Raw genomic sequence first — 24,309 nt, 5'->3', positions numbered from 1 at the left:
GGCTGTAGAAGGGGAAACTCAGAAACAGTGACATTACTGCTCGGACATTTCCTGCATAATTAATCTTTTTACCTCTTCAAAGCAGCACAGTATTCGGGACTCCTTTCTCCTGAAGAGCTGTAGAGCTTTTTACTTGGATCCTAGATAGCCCACAGCTGTCAGTTCTCTTGCCAAAGCTTCCTTGCCCATCATCCTCCTTTCAAGTCCCCTGTACAAGGGCCTTACAGGGCACAGAAACAGTTTTAAGATCCAATTCCTTTTTCAAACTCTTCAGAGTTTACTTTGGAGTTGTGCTGGTTTTCTTTTCTCTCACTGCTGCTGAGGAATAGCACAGAGTCCAGACGCGGCACTGAAGGAATGAGAGCCCATAAACCACTTCCAGATGTGCTGAACGATGATGCAGCCCCAGATCTGGCAAACTTGCCTTAGAGCTTCATCTAACAGATTGCAAATAAATCCCACAAGACAAAAAGTCTTAAGGGGGTGGAGGAAAGGAGGAAACAAACTGTTCCAGAAGTTACTTAAACTGTCTAGTTGCAGGTTAGGTTTCTAGTCATTATTTATGGTAAATGTGAACAGATAACTAGTGTGCAAGAGCCAAACAACAGCATGCCAAAGTCAAAATGAAAGGCAACATTTTTCCAGTGTCTGTTGGCACAGTTATTGCAAGTATGAAGCTAAGCAAAATTTGCAAACTTCAACTCTGAACATGCACGCTGACTTCAACTGCCTCTGCCCCAAATCTCTGAGAAATCAGAGAGTCTAAACCCAAGGGTTTGGGTTGGAATCAAAGGGGCTTGAGATTAAGGAACCTTGCAGATATCGGTGCTCGGCCTCCTAAGCACTCCTGGAATGCCCTCACAGTTTTAGTTCTCTAGCACTTTTCTTTTTTACTCAAATTCCCTCCCTCTTGTCTAGGAACCTTCCTTTTATATGTTTTGCAGTGATAAAATCGACACAAATTAAACTATGTTTTACATTTTTATATACATCTTAACGCAAGACTTCCATCACTGGTGAAAAGAGTAATGACAGATTTTCAATTACTTTTCACACGAGACAATGAAAAACTTAGAAAATCTAAGTACAACGGCTGCTCTGAAATGGATGTCTCTTATTTTATGATGTTGGCCTGCAATGTCAGAGGGGGATGTTGGAGGTATGGCAGTAGAGGTTGAACCTTCCCATCAATATTCTGCTTTAGCAGGGGGATGGACTAGATGATCTCCAGACAGTCTTCCAATGCCCTGCTACTGTGGATGAGGGGGTGGCCTCTTGCAGGGCAGCTTTGGGTCCTGGTCACTGTCAGCCCTCCTCCTAGGGAGCCGCTGGGCCCTCTCAGGCAAGTGGCCAGGAACAGAGGGGCTGCTGCCCTGGGCAGAGGGACCTGCTGCTGTTGCCTGCTCCATCTCTTCACGGGGTTCCTCTAGTTCCCTCGCCATGTGTACAGAGGGCTACTGCATGTTATCACTGTGCACTTCCAGCCACTGCTCTCCCCTCTCCTTTCCTCTTCTCCTGGTTCTGCTGTTTCCCTACAGCACCAGGCTCTGGGCTGTACCTACACTAAGGCCCATCAGGTGTCCTTGTCCCTTGTCCCTCTGTATTTTGTATCCAAAATACCAACTGAGCTTGTCTAAAAATGGTTTCCAAGGTTTCAGAGAACACCAGGCATTTCTTCCCCCTCTCACCCCCCCCTTTTTATTTTCTTTTCTTTTTGCATTTTAAACATGCCTGCACAGCTTCTAAAATCTGCTACTTTCCCTTGTTCTTGTAGAGGAGAGCGTTTGTTAATGTACTCAGCACCCCTCCTCTGCAACCTCATCCTATTTTGCATCCTCACCCTATTTGAGTGCTCTGTGATCCTCAAGGACAACATAAATGGCATAAACACGATGTTCTGGTGGTGGTAGGGAAGTAGTGGAGGGAAGAACGTGACACTGTGGATGGGACAGCCCTAGCCCAGTTTTAAGAGCCAAGACTTTGTGGAACAGTAAATCTGGAGAGCTGGGCAGAGAGGAACCTGATGAGGTTCACCCAGGACAAATGCAAAGTCCTACACCTGGGGATGAATAACCGCATACATCAGTACAGGTGAGGAAAGGAGCTCTGTGGAGAAGGACCTGGGTGTCTTGGTGGGCAACAGGTTGGTCATAAGCCAGTAGTGTGCCCTTGTGGCCCAGAAGGTCAAAGGGATCCTGGGGTGCATTGCTAAGACTGTGGCCAGCAGGTGGAGGGAGGTGATCCTCTTGCTCTCCTCTGCCCTGCTGAAGCCACATCTGGAGTGCCTTGTCCAGGTCTGAGCTCTGCTGTTCAAGGGCAGAGAGCTTCAAGAGAGCCCAGCAGAGGGACACTCAGAGAGTGAGCATCTCCCTTATGAGGACAGGCCGAGAGCCTTGGCACTGCTCAGCCCGGAGAAGGCTGAGGGGCGATTTTATCCATGTTTACAAATATCTCATGGGCTGAAGTCAAGTGGACAGAGCAACGGGCACACGCTGGAACACACGCAGTCAGCGGCCTATCGCTCAGCACGCACTGCCGCGGCCAAGTTAACGAGAAGCCTGTGACACGCCACGGAACGACGACCGAGCCCCGCCGCTCCCCTCAGGGCCGTGAGGCGCCCGCCCCGCTGCCATCACGTGACCCACGGCGGCCGCCCCGCCGCCTCCCGCGGGCTCGGCGCTGCCCCTTCCTCCCTCCTTCCCCGCGGCCTGTCCTGGCCGCGCGGTGCATTGTGGGAGCGGCGCTAAGATGGCGGCGGCCGCCGCTGGGCTGAGCTGGAGGCGGGTGTCTTCCTTCACGGGGCCGGTGCCGCGTTCCCGTCACGGGCACCGCGCGGTCGCCATCCGCGAGCTGGTCATCATCTTCGGAGGCGGCAACGAGGGCATCGCCGACGAGCTGCACGTCTACAACACGGGTGCGCGGGGCGGGGCGGAGCGGCGGGCGCGGCCCCACCGCGGGCGGGGGTGGGGAACGGCGGGGCGGCGGAGAGCAGAGCGCTGCGGCGCTGTCACGTCCCTGCAGGGCTCGGGCGCCGAGCTCGGGCCCGCTGCCCGGCCGGGGGTGGCGCCCTAACGCTGCCCGCAGCCTCCCGCCCTGCCCCGAGGCCGCTGAATGGTAAAGCGTCGCCCGCCGCTTCGTTCGTGGGGAAGGGACTAGAGCTGAACGAACCGAGGCACGCATCTCGCTGAGGAAAGCGAATACACTGCCTTGGGGAGGCTTTCCAGGCAGGGAGATGCTTCAGGCTGTTTCGTGTGCCGGAAGATGGGATGCCTGAAGAGTTGCTCCGCGCCGTGCTGTAGAAGGCTGGGAAACTTCGGTGCGGTTTCAGCTGTGGGCCTGAAGCGGGGCAGTCAGGGGGCTGTGCGGTGTTCCGCGAGCTGCTGCTCGTTGGCTGCTGGTGGCACGTACTGCTAACACGAAGGCTGCAGCATGTGGGCTGTGCTTTCACCTCACCGACTTTTAGGAGTCATTCAGAAATGCCTTCCCCGCATGCTCCAAAAAGGAGTTTGTTTTTTTCTATGGTAGTGTAAAAGCATACTTGATTGCGTTTCCAGGAGGCAAGGGAGGGGTCTTTGAACCCTGCTCTTGTGACAAGTAATGAAAATAGAGCTTTTAGGTATGAACATAGGTTGCTCTGAAAGTAATGGCTCTGATTTATTTCCATGGAAACTGCAATAGATGCAAAGAACACAGTAATGCTGTTTGATAGAGCAAAATCTCAGCTTCAAAAGACAGTTTTTGCCACTGACGAGTAAGGGCCTGCATGCTGTGATCATAAAAACCCTGCACTGGCAGAGATGACCCAGTTTCACAGTATTTCACCACTCACCACCTCAGTGTGCTCGCATCCACTGTTTGCTCCATAAATGTTCAGCAAGTGTCAGTGAATGTCAGTGGGTGCCATTTCTCTGCATGGAGAAATTCAGCGACGCACCTTTGCTTCGTACACACCTCTTTGTCAGGCTCCATTCTGTCAGACTGTCCCTCTGCTGCCATCTGTCACATGGCAACAAAATGTGATTAGGTGTTGGTGGAAAGGTTCAACCTCTACTACTCTACTACCAACATCCTCCTCTGACACTGTGGGCCAGCATCATAAAACAGAAGGCATTACTTTTGGAGCACCTTTGATATGCCTTTTGGAACAAGGTGCCGTTTCAGTGAGTCTTAACTTCATATTTTTATTTGTCTGCCCAGACTCCAAAGGTGTAAACCTCTTTGCTGCAGTGGCAGGAAGGGCCACAGGTCAGTTGTTGCAGTCCCAAGGCAGATGTCTGGTTCAGACCGACCCTTTTTGGCTGAGGGCTTAGGTGCAGGGCTGTGACCTGGAGTGCCTGAGCTTGGGGTGGCACCCATTGCTCCTGCTGTGGGTGAGATGGCTTCCAGAGATCTGGCACACAGGGAGGACTGCTTAATCCCCTGCAGCAGTGGCCACCAGAGGCTTTGAAGTTCACACGTTTCTTCTTCTTAAGTCACAAAAAAAGGCTTTGGAAAAGGAGAATGCAATATTTCCAGTAATTCCTTAGTTCTAGTATGGTTTAAACAACAGCATTGTACTGTATCAGCCAGTCTCAGTTTTTCTTTCCTGACTCTGTGTGTCTCCTCTCTGTTTTCGGTGCCATACTGGGTAGATACAAACATTGGTCCCAGAATTGTGTAATTAGTTTTTCAGTAGGGCTGTTAAGTTCAGGCACACTGCCACACTGCTGCAGCTATGATCATTCTGTTTCTAGGACTGGTGCTCAAGCTTAGTATAGTTGTGTCTCATGTGTGGAACATTTCTCGTTAGCTTCTTTTGTCAGCAAGTCTATTAAATTGCTGTATGACCCTCGGTGTTGTCTTGGTGACCTCAGACTCATATACTGAGTAACATTGGTTTCACAGAGATTCTGGGAGATTGTTTTGACTGTTTTGTTTATTGTTTTGTTTTTCTTTCTTAAGTATTTCAAATCAATTTACCGGTGTTTTGTTTTAAGCCATAATGTTAAGCAGCCCATTCATCATCGTGTACTGGTAAAGATAGTTATTTAGACAGCAGAGATGTTTTAAAATACACTTTTTCTCTGTGTTTCAGTGTTTAAATCCTTTTTTTTTTTTCCTTTTTTATTAACTGTAGCTACAAATCAGTGGTTCCTTCCTGCTGTAAGGGGAGATATTCCTCCAGGCTGTGCAGCGCATGGATTTGTTTGTGATGGCACCAGAATACTAGTCTTCGGAGGAATGGTTGAATATGGAAGATACAGTAACGATTTATATGAATTACAGGTAAGAGATGTTTGAAAATGTTCCAATTTCGTGGAGTATTTCATTTATATACTTAGGAATAAGTACATTTTACATTACCAGCTGTGATACGAATGAAGATATTTCTGATTTTGCATTTCTTGTGTTTAAGGCAAGTCGATGGCTCTGGAAGAAAGTGAAACCTCAAGCTCCTTCCACTGGATCACCGCCTTGTCCTCGACTAGGCCACAGCTTTTCTTTATATGGTAACAAGTGCTACTTATTTGGTGGCCTGGCAAATGAAAGTGAGGATTCAAATAATAACGTTCCCAGGTATGCTGGTTTGGATTGATCTCAATGACTAAAAAAGGCAACAAAAAAAGACTAGATGCAACAACTTTGAAGATGAACGTTCCAGGGCGACTGTCCTGCATGATGCACTGACTGTAAGGTGAACATATTGCGTGCTAAGAAGCTTAGGTGCTCCTTCTGCTGATCACACTGAATGGAGCATGGACTGAAAGCTCTGACTTTTTTTGAGAGAAACCTGAGTAAACTTTGATATTTTCTCTGGGTGATGTTTTTAAGAATGATTGCTAGTTAGAGTTAAATATGCAAAGTCTTGTGGGTCATCAGGGAATGCACAATGGAATTTTCACCTGTAATGCTGTGGAAAAGGGTTAAAATCTATTCAGACTAACAGCTGGAGTTGCCCTCATGATCAGTAAGAAGTTCTATGACACTGAAATTTAATACTGTGTTGACCTAGAGTTGAGAGTGCTTATATCCACTGAGCAATTTGAAACTCATTAAACAAGAGGTATCCGGAGTGAGTGCCAAGATTCAAAAGTTACCTAAAAATAACTTACCAACATTAACACATGGCTAATTGTCTGTCGGGCAGCCTGAACACATCAGAAAAGCAGCAGCTTCTTTTCACCTTTGTTGCCTTAGAGTTGCAGAAGTTCTTGAGCATCCTGTGTGCAATTCTTACAGCTCTGCAGTTAGTCCAAGTTTCTCCATATGTAGTAATTTCGGCTAAGAATATTGTTTGTTTGCCAGTTTGGAATGTTTTTTTGATGAATCATAGTGCATGAATTACAGTATGAAAGACTACTGTCTTAAAGCAAGAAGCTACCATAGTTCATTTTATGTTTTAAATTAGTTTTGTTTTGGTACTGCCCATAATGCTGTCAGATATTCTGGGATTTTAAAATTCTCCACTGTTCCAAGGCAGAATTCGTAATACGTGGAAGCAATAGGGGTTTAAGGCTCCCTTAAAGTCTTGTTAACAAGCATACTTTTCATGTTTCCTTGATAATTCTCTAGATATTTAAATGATTTCTACGAACTGGAGCTGCAACACGGATCTGGAGTTGTTGGCTGGAGTATTCCCGTGACAAAGGGGATCTTGCCTTCTCCCCGAGAATCACACACGGCCATTGTGTACTGCAGAAAAGATTTGGGAGTTCCAAAGATGTATATTTTCGGAGGGATGTGTGGCTGTCGGCTTAATGATCTCTGGGAACTTGACATAGGTGAGTTTGTTTGCCAGTAGAAGTGCAGTGACCTCACTGGCTATGAGGAAATTAAAGCGTATAAGGATTAATGGCATTCTGCGGTGCTATTGAGAATTACGCTGTGGTGTGAACCTTGTGTAATTTTTGAAATGAGACAGATACAGCATCGTTTGCTTTTATTATCCTCACTGATTTGGGTTATGCTGTGAGATTGTTGTCTGAGATCGCTTTTAAGACTGTCACTGTGGTAACTGCGTTGAATAATCATAAAGAAAGTGGGTTTAATGTATCCTTTTGAAAAACAGTTGTTGAGAATTTTGTGTGTTTTTTTGGAAGAAGCTCTAAGTGCGTGTTATTGCACTTTCTTTTCTAAATTGACCACCTTAAAAGGTGACATTTTGTTTAGTTGAATTCAAGAGGTATGTTCCCACCTAAATCCCAGGTAGTAAAATACACAGCAGTAAGTTATTTGAGGATTTTTATTCTTTTTCTTTTAGAAACCATGACCTGGTCAAGACCAGAAACTAAAGGGACAGTACCACTTCCTCGCAGTCTCCATACGGCCAATGTAATAGGAAACAAGTATGTCTGTTGTTAAAAGCTCAACTATAGAAAGGTACACCTAGTAGGAGAATGGCGATGCTTATCCACTACTTCTCAGTATAAACCGTCAGCCTTATAGAGTGCTTCTCTGCTTCAGTTACTCTACCTCAGTGGAAATTTAAAAGTATTAGTTTTAATTTAGAGTTATGAAACTGTCAGTGTTTCCATACAGCAGGATGGTCTGCTCAACCCACAGGCATTTTTCCAAGCTTCTCGATGCATCTCGGTGCGTTTTGGGGCAGAATCAGGTGGACCTGAGCTGGCTCTGTCAGGAGCCAACTTCAGTGCCTCTCTGTCTGTGACAAGGAGATACCTACACAAAGTAACTGGCCCAAATAAAAGAATGAGCTCTAGGCAAAACCATTCTGTATTTTTTTGTCGACCGCTTTTTCTGGGGTCTGTTCTTCAGTATTTCAGTTTATGTCGGTATGGCTTGTTTTGTCAGATAGGACCGACAAAATGGACTTGTAAACATGCGTTTCAGTCCATTTCATATCACTTTACAAGCCAAGGTGAGGAGAATGAGGCAACAGATGGGGGAGAAGTGAAAAAACTTCGTGATTTCTGAGCCAGGAGCTTAGCTTTTTTCTTTTTTAATATATAAAGTTTTATTAGGTTGTAGCCTGCATTGCGCTTTCAAGTTTCGATGCCCAACTTAGATACCTGCCTTCTAACTCTGGGATTATTTACTGAGAGATCTACAATGAACGTGTAGAAGTTCCACGTAAATGCATGATTTTGGGAGAGTCTCAGCAGTCTGGTGGTTTGTGAAAAGATGAAGTAGTAACTTCTATATCTGGGAAGTTGTTTGAGTTTGTTGTTCAGCTGTTCTGTTTTTAATCAGTTAACCTACTCAAAGCTTTCAAAAGGTAGATGTCTGCAGCAAGACTCCCATACAATCTGATGTAAAGCAGAACTGTAAAACACTGGAAATTTTCTGTTTTGTCCTAGTTTGAGAGAGCACGTGCAGCAGGTCTGGAAATGTTAATTGGCTTTTCTTTTTCCCTCTTCCCTCTTTTCTTTCATTTCAGAATGTATGTTTTTGGTGGATGGGTTCCACAGTCAGCAGGAGGTGAAATTTCTACTCACGATGGTGAATGGAAATGTACCGGTTCATTTGCTTATCTTAATTTGGGTTAGTGTTTCTGTCTTTCTGGGAGTGGGCATTTTGAGTTGATGCTTTCCTAACAGAATAGAATAAATGCTCTGAAGATGCTGAGAAGAGTTTGAAGACATACAGCTGCAAACCCAGCTGACTACAGAGATACAACCCTTTTCTTCAACTTTCTTAAGAAGTTATTGTGTTGTTTCTTTTTTCCTTTGGAACATTCAGCAGGTTTGCTGATGCAGATCTTTATTACGTAGTGCTAAAGATGTATGAACATAGGTAGTACTTCTCCATTTATAGTGGGATATAGATCTGTATAGATATAGATATAGATTCTGAATTGCAATGGAACTGTTCCTGCTGTTGTATTTGAACATGGATCCTGTATTAGTTGAACGTAGCTTGCAAATTAATTGGAAAGTGACCTTCTTGCTGTAATATCGAAAATGCAAATATAGTCATTATAAAAACAGAGATCATGGATTTCCATTTTCTCTGAGCAGTGAAGTGTATTAACAAATGTGTGGCTTGTTTTGAAAAAATGTCTAGGAACTAAATTTTTTGAGTTTCATTTGCTAGATACCACAGAATGGATAGGCCTGATCTCAGATTGCCACGAAGACAAAAGTAACTTGTTACCAGGGCCAAGAGCAGGACACTGTGCTGTAGCAGTTGGCACTCGACTGTATATCTGGAGTGGTAGAGATGGGTACAGAAAAGCTTGGAACAATCAAGTTTGCTGCAAAGATCTTTGGTACCTTGATACTGGTGAGTCACAGATAAATAAAGTAGTTGTTCAATGCTCTGTGCTTTATTAATGTGTAGGAAGCTGTCGTGATCAGACGCTCTGAAGCTGTAGCAAACACAAAGATTTAAAGCTTATTCCCATGAACCATACTTGGCAGTCAGTTGTTTGAAGGCTACAACTGTAGTTCCATCTGAAAGAAAAAAAAATAGTAATAAAAAGTTATGTTTAAAGCCCCTGAAGAAACATTGTGGCTAGATTCTGTATTGCGTGCCACAGTTGATAGAAACAAGGTTCTAAAGGATGTTTTACCTAAGCTCAGATTTCCTCAAGTATCTTCTGAGAGCGATCTTTTCTGTTGCTGCTACTTTGTTACCAAATCCCTCCTCGTGGGATCGCTGCTGCTTCCGCATCTCCTGGACTGCTAAAAGATACTGTTGAATCAGAGAAAGGACCTAATTGTTGTGGGGCTGAAGGGATTTTTGGAGCACTGATTAGTAGCTGAAATGATCAATGTTCATTTGATAGCAGGACCCTGAGTTAGTACTGGGAGTAAGGGAACTAGAATAGTACTTTCAGGCAGGAGTTCTGTCTACTCAAGCAGAAGCGTGTGTTAATGGAGACTGAATTATTTAGGATAGTGGAAAACATGTTTTTGTCTTTTTTTTTGTTATCATTTTGTTTTTCCCCCTCTGAAGGGGTTGAGTAAAAAAAGGAGTAGTAAGGGAAGAGTGCATTCTAGTCAGGCATCAAGGCAAGCAAGGGGAGCAGGTTGTTGGCGTTGGGTCATGACTGGGCTTCAGCCTGCGCAAAAGTTTGAGGGAAAGGTCACTTCAGCTATAAAGAGCAAGCAAAAAGGAAGTGCATTCTTGTGTGAATTCTTTCCAGGAATATGTAAAGCTTTAGGAGTCAGAGCTGTGTCCAGTCTTCTAGGAGAAGATGAGGATCTCTTGCCTATGGTGATGTCTACACAATGCAAAGACACACCAGCAGCAGAAAACCCAGCTGTTCAAACCCTAAGAAAAGGCATAAAAATGTCATTATTTCTGAATGCTCTGGAATGGCAGTTTGCAATTTTGTGCTTGATTTGGCACTTTTGACATTGTCTCCCGCTTATTTTGGTCTATATCGTACACTGGTGAAAAGGGAACTCTTGATTTTGCTAGCATTACATAGATAATTCTTAAACTGTTAAAAGAGAGCAATTTCAAACATGGCATCTGTGTCTTCCTGGTTTCTTGTAGAGAAACCTCCAGCGCCCTCACAGGTCCAGCTGATTAGAGCTACAACCAACTCTTTCCAAGTGAAATGGGATGAAGTACCTACTGTTGAAGGATACCTTCTTCAGTTACATGCTGACTCACCGGTGCCATCAGCAGCTGGAACACCTGGCACTGGGGTTCCTGAGACATCAATGCCGAGTTCACAAGGTAGTCATCAGATCGCTTTATGCTATTGCTTGAGCAAAGTCAGAGTAGATACTTGTGTAAGTAATGAATACGAGTTTGTTTTAAAAAGTAAGATAATTTTGAGAGACCCTATTTCTTTGGCTGTTCCTGAAATACATGTGTCATAATTACAGAAAACTCAGCTTTAACCTGTCTCTGTCTGTTCTGGTCAGCTATCTGAATGCTGAAGATATCTGTGCAGTGCTGGGTTGTTTGCGAGCAGGCAGAGAGGAAGGGATTTTAACTGACCGTTTGGCTGTGCAGTTTCATTTCAGTCTAACAACCGAATCATCCTTTAGGCAACTTCATGTTTCCCTCTTGCTTACTGGAATAGATTCCACCCAACATAATACTAAGCTTTGTGTAACCAATTGGAATTTGCTTTTGTTTACCTGAAAGGTGGTTCTTCTCTACATCAAAGTCCACAATCATTGCCTAGTGTCCCTTGCCCAGAAATGAAGGTGGATCATCCCAGCCAAGCAAATAATGTCATTCCTAATAACGTAAGTGTAAACTGGCAAACACCGAGATGGCAAAGTAGTATGGGAAGCGAGAGAACTGCCAAATACTTTCCCAGTTTTTAAAACCCCTGCATACCTTTAGACCTTAGGAGACCCCCAAATCAGACAACAAAGAAGACACCTGAAGTGCTTGTTCACTTATGATCATCTAATTTTCATTGTTGATGCGGTCTTTAAAGTCCTCTTTGTGTAAATGTGTAAAGGAAATTGTGATTCTGTTGACTTCCAGAATGGTAACTGGGAGCCTGTTTACAGTAGAAATATTTTACAACCTCAAAATGTTCATGAAATTAATGTAGGGAGCAGGAAGGGTAATGCATGTTTCTTCATTGTTTGGGTTTTCATGCAGTTTTAGATGATATACTATTTTGCCAATTTGAAAGAAAGAGAGGAAGATTTCTGGCTAGGGGATCACAATGTTAGGAATGTAGGCTTTTTCTTAGTTGGGTAAGCCCTAGGATCTGCATGGAATCCATAATGTATTCTTGCAGAAATCAAACCTAGAAGTACTGTGAATTTCACTAACATCAGAAATCTTAGATATGTACCAGGAGAGCATCGGGTGAAAGTTTTTCTGATGGTCATTTTGCTGTTTCCTAGTCCCCATTTTTCATCTGCCTAGTAGACTAAATGTATGCATCAAAGAGCTTCCACGTAATAAGAGTGTGAGCTTATATTGGGATAGGGGTACTTCTAAGTCAGTTTAGGGCTTGAGTCCTTGTTTTATATGGCTAAAAAAATGTGGACTCTTGGGTCGGTTGCTTGTTTCAATTTAAAACGCTAAGGGTGTTTGCTGGAGGACTTTCACTTGTTGCTTTTGAGCAAGTGTTCTCGTGCCGTGTTTGCAACTGATGTTTCTGAACTTGGCAGTTACATGTTAACCCGTGTATTGTTTTGGTAGGTCCAACTTTCCCTTTCATCCAACTCACTGTTAAAAACAGAAGGAAAAGAAAAGGGTGCAGCGCCTGAAAACAAGATGACACAGGAGACTCTGAAAAACCATGCAGATGTAACAGGATTCAAAGAATCAAATGCCCCTTCTCATTTGCCTGTTTGTACTTCAAGTAAGATATCTATAGAATGAAAAGTAATAAAAAAGCAAGGGTTGAATTCATCTGATAAGCATAAAGTGAGATTATCTGTCTTGCAATCTAAAGTTAATTTAGATGCCCTTGTAATTTATAAAGCTCCTTGTGCTAGCTAATACTGTGTGTATTTTTAGAAGGTATGAGGAAAAATGAGGTGTTCAATGGGGTGAATCCAGGCCCAAGCACACGATCTGTTTATATTTGATTTTTATGTAATTTAGGTGGCGTGACCATTTTTATTATCTTCAGAGTAATTTAAGTATTGCATGGAAATTTTGGGTCTTACTGCTGAGTGAGAAAGAGACTTGCACTGTTGTCAATGAAGTTGATCATTATGAAACTCTGATGTTCATTTGTGTGGGTGTTTCTTTTTTTTGCCCAAATGAATTCTTTCATCACCAGATGGATGCAGAATACATCTAACACAAATGAAATAGCAGTTTTAATACAACTGTGTACATATGTCTGGTTACAACTGTGCAGACAGGATCTTACTAAGCCGTATACACAAGGAAAGCATTTGCTTTATTTGTTCACAGTATTGATTTCATAATCAGATCTAATCTAAATCTCCGTTTTTATGTGAAACTTAAAGCCATTAGATTAAGTTGAGATCTGTACTGGGTATCATCAGTATTAAATTCTGGTTACTGTTTTCTTTTTCTAAGGTCCTCAGACTTCAGCAAATGTAGGTGAATTACATGACTTGGACAAACGAACTGTAATTCCTGATGCTTCTGTATCCAGTACTGTCTCCAGCACACAAACTATGGTAACCCAGCAGGCTGTTAAAACTGAATCATCAAGTACAAATGGGGCAGTTGTTAAAGATGAAACTTCACTAACAACACTCAATTCAAAAGCTGAAGGTTTGAAATGTGTTTCACGTACTGTATTTTGAGCCATATATATCTAAGGCCATCAGAGTTCCTGTAGTGTGGTGGGATTCCCATCTTGACTAGTGCGTGGGTTAGAGATAGGGCTTTGGGCTACAGAGGACCTCGGGCAGCCTGAATGATCTCTGCTATGATTTACATGTTTCTAAAAATCAGGATATTCTTCTACTTTTGTAAACCACTTTGTTTTCTGTAAGTCCTTCAAATCTTTATGCAGATGCCTGTTTTATAAATAGGCATGGTGGGCAGTTTTGTTGCCTGTGTGACATTTGCTTTCATCTGGCAATAGCTTTTTTTAGTCAGCAGGAGTCTGTTGCTTGTAACCTTGGGTTTTCTTGATTTTTAAATAACTGACCTCTGTAATGAGCATGGCAGCTCACCAGGCTGGCTCACCATTAGGCAGACGTGGTGACCTCTTTACAGTCTGTTTGAAATATCCAAAACAAGCATCAGTACAGAAGCTAAACATATGGGTAGTTCTTCACATCTTGTTTTTTCTTGGAAATCAACAGGCTATGCTTGCTGTTGTTTTGAGTGTTAGCTAGAGAATGGTATCTCTTATTGACACTGAGTAATGTGATTTTTGCTGATCAGTATTGTTTTTTAAAAGCAAAACACAAGTTTAGAGTACTGGATAGAGTGTTGTTCATGTGCTTTGATTTATTTTTAAGTTTAAGAAGCATTATTTTCCCATATCTTAGGGCTGTTAATAGATTAGTTGCTCTTATTAATACAGTCTGAACTCTTTATGTCAGAAACAGTGCGTTAAGATTTTAGGCTTAGTGATGACACCGTATGAACAGCTTATGTGCCTCAATCTGATACTTTGATTCATTGTTCACAGTATTCCATATTGATTTCATAGTTGTGTCACACCTAAGGATAGAATTTCTAAGACCTGCCTTCCAAGTTCTGTGTTATATGCACTTATCCATAGTGTCAGGTTCTGTGAATATGAAGCAAGCCAAAATTAGTTGTCTGGGTTATAAATAGGACTGCATGCAAAAGAACCTTGAGGCATGCTTTAGCAGCAAACACTTGTAGATGGCTGTTGAGTTCAACTCTGTGGACTTTGTGTTAAATTTTTCTTACAAGTTAAGCTTTTTCAATGTAACCTTTTGTTTCTAGCTGCTGAAACTGCTTATTTCATGCCTTCAACAAAGGTCAATACTGGACAGGCAAATGATTCACATTCCTCTGTAAGTCTGCAAAAGCAAAAGCAAATTGTATTTTGTTGCTTAGTTGGAAGGGTTCTTCAATGTTTTCCTTGAACCGTGCCTCTTTGACAGAGGGAAAAAAAAGTGTATTTAGGGTTGGAAGTGAAAAACACAGGGGTAAACATTCTCTGTTGTAAAACTAACTGCATTGTGCGGGTTAGATTTGAGTCTAAGTAGCAGTTGTTTAGCTGGGAGGAGATCCAAGAATGTGATTCAGCTGTTGAATCACTTTAATCAACTGGCACAGTGGAGTGGGCTTTCTGCTGCATGATGTGCAAATGAGGGATGTTCTTCTGTCTGCACAACTGAATTTAAAATGAGATATGCATTAAATCAGGTGTAGTGTTAGCTGCTGACGTGTAGGTTTGAAACATAACTGAACTGACATCTTGATGTTTTTCCCTAGAAGAGATGGGGACTGGCTATGCAAGCTGTAAATACTTCCTGAAAAAAAGTAAATGCCTCCTATTTCACCTGCTTACATTTTAATACACAAAAACAAGGTGCTATTTTTGCCACTGAAAGAGTGGAGCTAAGGATGGGAAGAAGCAGCAGCTATTTAAGAGTTGGAATGCTTTTGCCAATAGCAGCTGGCACTCCTGCCCCTTTTTCACACTAGCAGGAACACCATCCATCTGTGCTGGACTGTACTGGCCATGCAGGTGCTCTTTTTGGTGCCTGGAGTCAAACAAGAAAGATGCCTTGTCTTTCTGGGTCAGTCCACGCAGTTCCCATGCCTTCTACAGCCACAGCAGAGGCTCTGCTCTGAGCTGCAAGTTTAGCAGTTGCTTGCTGTGCTGTAAGGAGTTGGGGCTGAAGTGTAGCAGAATCCCAGACAGAGCTGCTGATGTATGACCACGTCACACAGGTTACATGCTGTTCCACACTCCTAATTCTACAGCTTTAAGCTTCTTCCCCTCCCTGCTTCAACTTGAGTGTCAGCATCCCAGCTGCAGTTATTCTATTTTTTAAGTGATGATCTGTTCCTAAATTTTTGAGAACCTGTTGGTGTTGAACAGTATGTTAATAAGAAATGCATATTCATTTGAAATATGAAGAATAAGTCACTGGTATGAAAGGGAATTCTACATATTCTAGAATCTTGAAATGTTTTTTTTTTTAATACTATATTGAAGCATGGATGGTCTACATAACCTGTTCTTCAAATACTAGAGAGCTCCACAACGACAGATGAAATCAAGGGAACGACAGTGGTATGATGTTGGAATTTTTAAGAACAGCAGTGCTGTGGTGAGCCAGTTCTACTTGCTGCCAGAGGAAATCCTGAATGCTTCTAACAAGGTAGCTGCTAATTTTTCTTTGACGTACGTAGCTTGTGTTTTCAGATATGATGCTCATGTGCTTGACAACAAAGTGTGGGATTTTCTGGTACTGCAGCACAAATTGATGGTTACAGGAGTTTTGTATTTTACAACCATATAGTTCCTGGCATATTTGGCCTACTTTATTCCTAAACCAGACACATCATCTTCTGTTGTTTTCTTCTAATTATATGGAACATCTTATTGTGCTGTTGCTAATTCTTTCCATGTTTCTGTTTGTAGCCTTAGGAGGGGATTTTCAACTTAGTAGACTCTCAAGCCCCTGAGAAGTGAACAGTAAAGAGCTTTACGATCTGTGGTTTCACTAGAGCAGTTTCAGTCAGTTTCTTCTCTGTCTCAAGGATCTTCACTTAGAATCTTTTAAAAATACTAATAACGTGCAGTGTAGAATGTTTAAAAGGATCAGATGTGGAGGTGGGGTGAGTCTTTGATTTCTGTAAGTTTATATTGTTAAACTTAGAAGTTTGTGTATTAACATACCAGATATATGTAACTTGCAAAACGTTCGTAGTTTTGGTGGTGAAAGTATAAATTAATGATGTCTAAGTCGACTAGAAACAAAACTGATTACTTAAATGGCCAGAAGTGCCTGCAGTCAGGAAGCTGTTCCTCTTGCAAAGATGTCTGAGTTGATTTTGAACTCAGAAATGAGTGTTCACTTAAACCGACTTGACACTTGTTTGCATGTGATCTGGCTGTCACCAAATGGCCAAGTATTTAGCCATGCTTTCCTTTCACCAGAACAGAGCTCTGCTTTACCTGCAGCACTTTACCCATTAGTAAACAGCTTAGGTCTGCTGCTTGTAAATGGAGCATATGAGAGAAAATAAAACCCGTGGAGGATTATAGTCTCTGCTACATAGGTGTGTGTCAATGGGCAATCTGAGTACATTTCTCTCTACTTCTGTAAATACTGATTATGCTGTCCGGTTATGTAAACTAACTATATCCTTCTATGATGTATTTGTAAGATTCATAGTATGAAATTGTTAGTTGCTGAACGTATTGAACATACTGTCTTACACCAGTGGGTTTTCTTGAGACAAAGAACAGAACACTTGTTTGAAAACACTTCACGTGCCATTTTTAAAGAGTTTACGTAACAGACTTTACAGTGTTCATACAGATTGTGATTGCTTGCACGTTATTTGCAAGGAAAGTTGTTCAGTAGGTCAGTTCAAGGATGTATCAGTGCATGTGGTAAGGATGGAAATACACTGGTACATAACATGTCAGAATCATAAAATGGCTTGGGTTGGAAGGGACCTCAAGGATCATCAGGTTCCAACCCCCTGCTGCAGGCAGGGCTGACAGCCACCAGATCAAGTATTGGATCAGGTTTCCCAGGGCCCCATCCAACCTGGCCTTGAGCCTCCAGGGATGGGGCACCCACAGCTTCCCTGGGCAGCCTGTGGCAGTGCCTCATTACTCGCTCGGTAAAAACTTCCCCCTCATATCTTATCTAAATCTCCCTTCCTTTAGTTTAAAACCATTCCCCCTTGTCTTATCTCTTTATACCCATGTAAAAAGTTGATTTCCCTCATGCTTATAAATTCCCGTTAGATACTGGAAGACCACAATGGTGTCTTCCCACGCCATTCTCTTCTCCAGGCTGAACAATCCCAGCTCCTTCAGCCTGTCTTCACAGGAGAGCTGCTCCGGCCCTTTCATCATCTTTGTGTCCCTACTGTACTTGTTACTTACTAACTGTGCTTTTCTTTAGAAACATTGTGGTTAGTATTTCCTAAAATCATAACCTCTAGCTATTGGAGCTGATTTCCATAAATCCCAATGAAAGTAAAAAGATGTTGAATCAGTTTTGTGTTTCAGTTCAACTTATCTCAGTTTCTTGCTATGGCTGTATATTTTTTTAGGCATTGCACTTAGAATGCTTTTGAAAGTATTCTAATGTTGCTGTATTTTCAGATGGAAGATGCAGATGTACCAGACTACAGGTTACTTAAGAAGCAGGATCTTTTTCCGGGTACAGTGTACAGGTTCAGAGTTGCTGCAATTAATGGCTGTGGTGTTGGGCCTTTCAGTAAAGTGAGTGAATTCAAGACATGCATTCCAGGTTTTCCTGGAGCTCCTTCAACAGTCAAAATCACTAAGGTGAGAAATGCAGATAATTGCTGTATTGGTTGTTGGTTTTTTTTTTAATTGAAAGTTGTCATGTCAAAGAGTGACAAATTCTTCATTGGTGAATGCTGCCCAATGTGATCCGCTTTAAGAAACTGCTAAAGTGGAAACATTTTAAGACTTAATGATCATGTTGCAAGATACATCTTAGTCACCTGATAATTTTCCCCATTATTTTCTTGCACTCTTAACTTTGTAGGAGTCTACTGTGTTAATAAAAAAAGAAAAAGTCAAAAGATACAGTCAAAAGATACATTATTACCTCCCAGGGGTGATCACTTTTGGCATAAAACAGTTGTGGCTCTGCCAAAATTAGAGGCCACTCCTGGGTAATGAATTGACACGCTAGCCTGCATTTTTTTCTCTCTTAATCTACTAACTTTCAAGTAGATGCCTTTTACAAACCTCTACCCAAACAGAGTCCGCCTTAAAAGTATTTGGAGAGATTATTCTTTGTTTTCTGGGATTCGTAATTTCTTTTAATGATAGATGAGTTTTACTGTTTGGTGTTTCACGTTGCCTGACATCCTTCTGTACTAATGAAAACTCAGCGCGTCTACAATGACAAGAGAGGCTGTACTTTGGGAATGTAGTGCCATTTGTTTGTATTCCTTCTTGTATGAATCAGAAAACAAAGTATTCTTGTTTTCCAGAATGTCCTTTAGCATCTGTGTTGTCTCTGCACAAGTATCAGTAGAAAGAAATTGTTTCTTTTGAGTACAGAAACAGTGGCAGAATAGGTCTTTTAAGATGCTCCTTAGAGGTGTGTGTATATGTTTATATATATATGTACATATATATATATACACGTGTGTAGTAAATGTTATAAAGATATTTTTGTAAATTACGTATTTAGTTGAATATCTAATGGTTAACTGCATAGTATCTCATTTTCTCTCTATTTTTTTCAGAGTGTAGACTGTATTCATCTATCTTGGGAGCCTCCTGCTTCACCTTCTGGCAATATTTTAGAGTATTCTGCCTACTTAGCAATACGTTCCACACAGTTGCAGGAAAACCCAAATCAGCTTGTATTTATGAGAATATATTGTGGTCTCAAGACATCTTGTGTAGTGACTGCTGCCCAGCTTTCAAACGCTCACGTTGATTACACTTCCCGACCTGCTATAGTGTTCAGGATTTCTGCAAAGAATGAGAGAGGCTATGGACCAGCCACACAAGTTCGATGGCTTCAAGGTAATGTCGGTGGAGCATGTGAATGGGTCGTAGGTGGCAGTGCTGGTCACGGCTCTAGAACCAACCCTTTGCTCAGCACTGCAGTTTGCACAGTGGTGAAATATCATGTTGTTCTTTATGGAAGTGTTAAGAAAATGTGGTTGTTCAATTTAGCATTACATTGAACACAGTGATATTTGTTCACAAGCAAGTAGTGAATGTTGACTATGGAAGCTTACCTCGTCCCTCAAATAATAAAATCCTGATAAGCCTCCTGATTTCCCTGGGCTTCACTTCAGCTTAGTAAGATTTCATTATAATAAGAATCCAGTTTCATGCATGGAATCAATTTTTTTTCCCAACCTTTTTTCCTTCTGTATCAGAATATTTTTTCATAAAGTGACATAAGGTGTATTTCTGTGATTGATATGCTTTTTGAAGCCTGCATTACAGTTATTCAGAATAGGTTTTATCGTCTCATTTCTGCACTTGAATTTGTACAGGTTGATGATTAGTAGAGAATGGGAATGGACCGACTGGAAATTAAGTTTCATTTTCAGCCTGTTCAGTTCCCTCATGTCCATCTGTGCAGCTGCATAAATGCTAGCACCAGCACAAAGGCACAAGTGACTGCTGAGAGTGGGACTGTGGCTCCTAACAACAGTGTATAATCTAGAAGCACAGGCTGGGTTTAAGTGATTCTTCAATCCCAGTTTCCATTTTGTCATCTGGGCAGTTCCTGGTGCCATCAATTTTTTCAGTTTTGCAAAATGACCTTTTGTTTTTGCCTTAGCTTTCTGCTAACTGGAAGCTGACTTGGCTTAGCAGGAGGTGCTGTGAGCATGGAAGGAGGTTAGAAGGGGCAGAGCCAGAGGGAACTCTGGTTTGTACCCCCTTTGTTCGCACTGAGCTATTGCTTGGGGTTTGGTCTGGGTGCTGTGATGCGCAGGGTGTAGCTGACAGTGTGCTGTTGGGTACCTCACTGTTTGGAACGTGTGATTTCTGAGGTAGAGATCAACAACAGAATCATAGAATGGCCTGGGTTGAAAAGGACCACAATGACCATCTAGTTTCAACCCCCCTGCTATATGCAGGGTTGCCAACCACCAGACCAGGCTGCCCAGAGCCACATCCAGCCTGACCTTGAAGAATTGTCTTGAGTTTAATATCCCAGGGCTGTGTTAACCTTTTACATGACAAGGGTTTGGGCCACTATCTGCATCCCAGAACTGTGCAGCAGTTGTTTTTGATGATGCTTGACTTCACACGCTATGTGAAATTATGAAGTGTCTAACAGTGTCTCCTTCTTTTTGCAGATATGAAAACATCAGGCTCAAAGTAGAGGCCAGCGTTAACACATTTCAAGTTCCGAATGTAGTGTTTAATGTAACTCTTGTACTATTTGTAAATGCTACAAATATTTTATTTTTGCATTGTTTTTATCTTAAAAGTATATAACCTTTTTTACGTTTGAAACATCGGCGTTATATAGCCTTGCTCAGGTCTGAGTACCAGATAGGAATGATACTGAAGATGCTGGGGTGGAGAACCGTACTCTATCTGGCAGCTCCTTTTCATAGCGATAGTTAGAATGTCATTAAGGGTATCCATTTTCAAATTAAATAATAGAAATTGGCAGCAGTATTTAAGGTAGAGGCCCCCGCCATTGCCACAGATCTTGCGATGGTCTTTCACGACGATACGGGATGTGAGAGAATTCTGTTTGCTTTTGGTGTCTTACACCAAATTCTTCGTCGTGGTGTCTGAGTACAAGGCAAAACTTTCCAGTGTGTAACTTAAAACACATAAATATTTTAATATATGCGCTTTTTTTTTTTTTTTTTTTTTTTTTTGGTAAAAAATAGAAAAGAAAAAAAAAAAAAAAAAAGAAAGAAAAGGAAAAAAAAAAAAAAAGGACAAAAAACAAAAAATGATTTTTCTACTCTTTGTAACAAATGTAATCCTGGAAAATCCCCCCTGAGAATTTAAAAGGAAAAAGGTAAACTCCGTCATTTCTCTCATTACGGAAAAAAAAGAGAAGTGTGAATTCATTGTAAATGCACTACTAATATTTAGGGCGGTCCTTTTGTAGTTGTACAGATCTGCAGCTTGTAAATACCAATGTTTACAAGAGACCTTGCCGGTCTTGTATGAAAACTTCCACGAGATCCATTCTCTTTTGTTGTTGTTGTTTTTGAACCCATATGCGTTGCTTTTAGCATATGCTTGCTTTTTGCACTACTAATGACTTACCTCATTCCTGTGTTTGTAATCACTTGTGTTGCTTCCATCACGTTTCTGTACAACTTCAATCTGAAAGTTTTAACCAAAGTTTAGAATACATGGTAAGCAATTTTGCACATACCGTATGGCAACTATCAGCGTATTTATTCCAGTTAATCTTCTTAAGTGCTTGTTTGCTTTACCAGTATATTTTACCAATCAAGTTCCGTATCTCCTTTTACTATGCATCGTTTTACATTACCTAGCTAGCTGATAAGTTCAACAAGCATTACGTGTAGGAATAGGTTGATCCGTTCCTATGCTAAGTGGGAAAAACAAAATGCGTTCACAGTAGTGAAAATAAAGGTAAACATTTTAAATGCTATTTATGTATCTATATATAAACCTATGTTTACCAAAGCGTAGAGGAAAATGGCTGAGTCGGACAAGGTCATTAGGTGAGTAGATGGAGGCACCTAAATAAAATTTATTTTAAAATGAAATCTAAATTACTTTCCTGTGCAATGAAGTTGATACTTTGCACTTTAATGTTGCCCTGAATGCCAAAACATTACACATCAAGGTAGGATTGCTTGCCTCTGCCGGTTAAATTTGTCTTAAGAGCGTTTGTAAATAACTCAAAACAAAGAAACAAACCACGAAACAAATGATGTGCCTGGTTTGGTGGGAGAAGCATCGCTGAGATGTGAGAGCTGCGGCAGCTCACACACACGGAGCAGATTTTATAGCCAAGTTCCAGCTACCCTGCAAGTCGGGGTTGTAACAGAAGTGCTGAGACAGCCTTAATTATCGTGACACATCACAAGCTATAATAGCGTATTCAAAGTGCTGGGGACCATTGATTGCTATCGTAGTGTTGATTGTGGCACAGGGGTAACGCGTGGTCTTACTCCAGAGAAAAAAACAAACCTTGTATTGATGACAATGACAGATATCCCAGACTCACTTTAAACAGTGTTTGTAGTATGAATGTATAGGATTTTTCCGGACGTTAACTGGCTTTAAAAGACTTGTGTTTAAACGATCCATTTCATCAGGTATGATCTCACCACCAACACCGTCTGATCATGGAAATTTTACTGTACATGAGCTGTTAACTAGGAAAAAAAATATATAACTTGGTTTTCCTTATTAGTACTGTGAAAGAAGCCTTTAGAGAAAACACTTGTGGCTTTGGTTTTGTCGGTTGGTAGCTGTGCTCGTAGAGTTGTTATTTAAGAATACAATCTGTTGGGTTATGTCTGGGTGGAGTTGGGTTGGTTTTGTTTTTTGCACTTGGTTTCACATGCTTTGCACAATTTGTTTTTCAGTGGGTGTGTCACAACTACCAAAGGGTACAACTGTGGCGTTTCCAATGAAAGGATCATTTCCTTGTAAGTGTGCTTTCTCCGGCTGACTTGACATGAGATGTCACTTTTCTCTTCTTTGTCCCAATCGGGTGATGTTGAATAGTGATCATATGCAAACCCCATTCCTTGCGGTTTTTACTTTCGAATGCAAGCGTGGTACATGCTGTAAAATACACTTTAGTGGTCTGTTTTTAGGATTGTGTTTCTAACATGCCTGAATCCCAGCCGGTTGGAGAGCAGGCAAATACTGATCGTTCGGTTTGAAGTGAATTTAAAGAAGACTCTTGACGTCGACTCCTTGGGGATCCGTGTTAACCATTTGATCCGCGAGTCACTAAACAAGGCGTAAGAAGCTGCAGTGAGTCGGGTGGCGGTGGCCGTGTCGGAGGGATGTCTTAGGTTTACTCGACTCGTGGGGGATGTCGTGCCACGTTACGGCAGACGCCGCTACAACAGAATGTTCTTGTGGGAGTAGAGTGAACGAGACCCTACACTTTGTGTTTTCAAAGTACTTATAGCAATATCTTTTGAATGTAGTTTGGAGTAGAGCACACGATCATGCCATAAACTCTGAATATAAAATAAGTATTACTTGTTGTTATCTGATATTTCAGGATAGCGAATTTGACGTGAACTTAGTCTTACAGCCTGTTACTTAATGACCTCTACAAGGAAACTGACATTTTGTACAATTAAAGTTGATTGGTCTTATTTCGAAGCGTTGTTTGTTCTTTGTAATAAAGTGGTTGTCCTATCAAACGCATTGTAAACAGTGCTGTGTGCGTCTGCTTTTTCCAATAGGGCAGCACAGAGAAGAGAGAATGTTTGCAGTTGGCTACGGGGAGAGAAGAACCACATCTCAGCCCCCAAACACAAGCTCCTTGATTGAGGCTGGTTTTGATTTGCTGGCGTTGCTTTATTGAGGGAGCTCTTGCGTTGCGAGAGCATCTGTTCTTAATATATGATGTCATTGCTGAGTTGGTATAGCAGCTCTTTAAAAGGAAAATTAAGGCTCAGATATGGTATCTTCAAAGGGAGACGGGAGAATTTCAGTGTGTCCCAAATGGTGAGAGTTATTTGTGTATCTGGCAGAACTGTACAGTGCTGTGAGCTGCAGGTGAAAGTAATCAATTGGAAATCGCTTCCAAGTGGTTCTTAAAATAGGCCATTGAGCAAATGCTATCCCAGTTCCTTGGGCTTGCCTCTTGCTTCTGGGCCCTGATGTTACTTTATATGGTCCTGCAGATTTGTTGTTCTGTGTAAATCCTTTCATGTTTATCCATCTTTAGCACTGTTAAAGCGGTAGATGCAATTGAGTGTGATGTATCAGTGAGTTGGGACTTGGCTTGGTATCACAACCTTCAGTCAGGAAGGGCCAACTGTGTTCTGAGCTGCATAAAAAAGGGGTGGCCAGCAGGGGGAGGGAGGTGATTGTCCCCCTCTACTCAGCTCTTGTGAGGCCCCATCTGCAGTACTGCATCCAGGCATGGGGCCCCCAGTACAGGAAGGATGTGGAGCTCTTGGGACAGGTCCAGAGGAGGGCCACTAAGATGATCAGAGGGCTGCAGCACCTCTACTATGAGGAAAGGTTGAGGGAACTGGGCTTGTTTGGTGTGAATAAGGCTCCAGGGAGACCTCAGTGTGGCCTTCCAGTACTTGAATGGAGCATATAAACAGCTGTTTATGAGG

The 24,309-nt window shown here is 42.0% G+C and overlaps 1 protein-coding gene across 2 annotated transcripts; it reads left to right on the top strand.

Moving 5' to 3' along the window:
• Positions 1-2,719: 2,719 nt before the first annotated feature.
• On the top strand, positions 2,720-23,376 carry HCFC2 (host cell factor C2). Of its 2 annotated transcripts, XM_072348778.1 has the most exons (16): positions 2,720-2,914; positions 5,117-5,265; positions 5,396-5,556; positions 6,553-6,761; positions 7,241-7,325; positions 8,378-8,481; positions 9,034-9,222; positions 10,444-10,629; positions 11,047-11,150; positions 12,070-12,232; positions 12,925-13,125; positions 14,281-14,351; positions 15,543-15,671; positions 17,639-17,824; positions 18,763-19,048; positions 20,344-20,880. In XM_072348778.1, exons 1-16 carry the CDS (start codon positions 2,749-2,751, stop codon positions 20,367-20,369), a joined length of 2,415 nt encoding a protein of 804 aa, XP_072204879.1. In that variant the 5' UTR covers positions 2,720-2,748; the 3' UTR covers positions 20,370-20,880. The 2 variants fall into 2 exon arrangements, with proteins under 2 accessions (XP_072204879.1, XP_072204889.1); XM_072348788.1 differs by lacking the exon at positions 14,281-14,351 and having other exon boundaries at positions 12,925-13,028; positions 20,344-23,376.
• The last annotated feature ends 933 nt before the right edge of the window (positions 23,377-24,309 follow it).

This window comes from Excalfactoria chinensis, chromosome 1 (genome assembly GCF_039878825.1).
Source record: "Excalfactoria chinensis isolate bCotChi1 chromosome 1, bCotChi1.hap2, whole genome shotgun sequence".
NCBI lineage: Eukaryota > Metazoa > Chordata > Aves > Galliformes > Phasianidae > Excalfactoria > Excalfactoria chinensis.
This window is presented reverse-complemented; position numbering and strand designations above follow the sequence as displayed.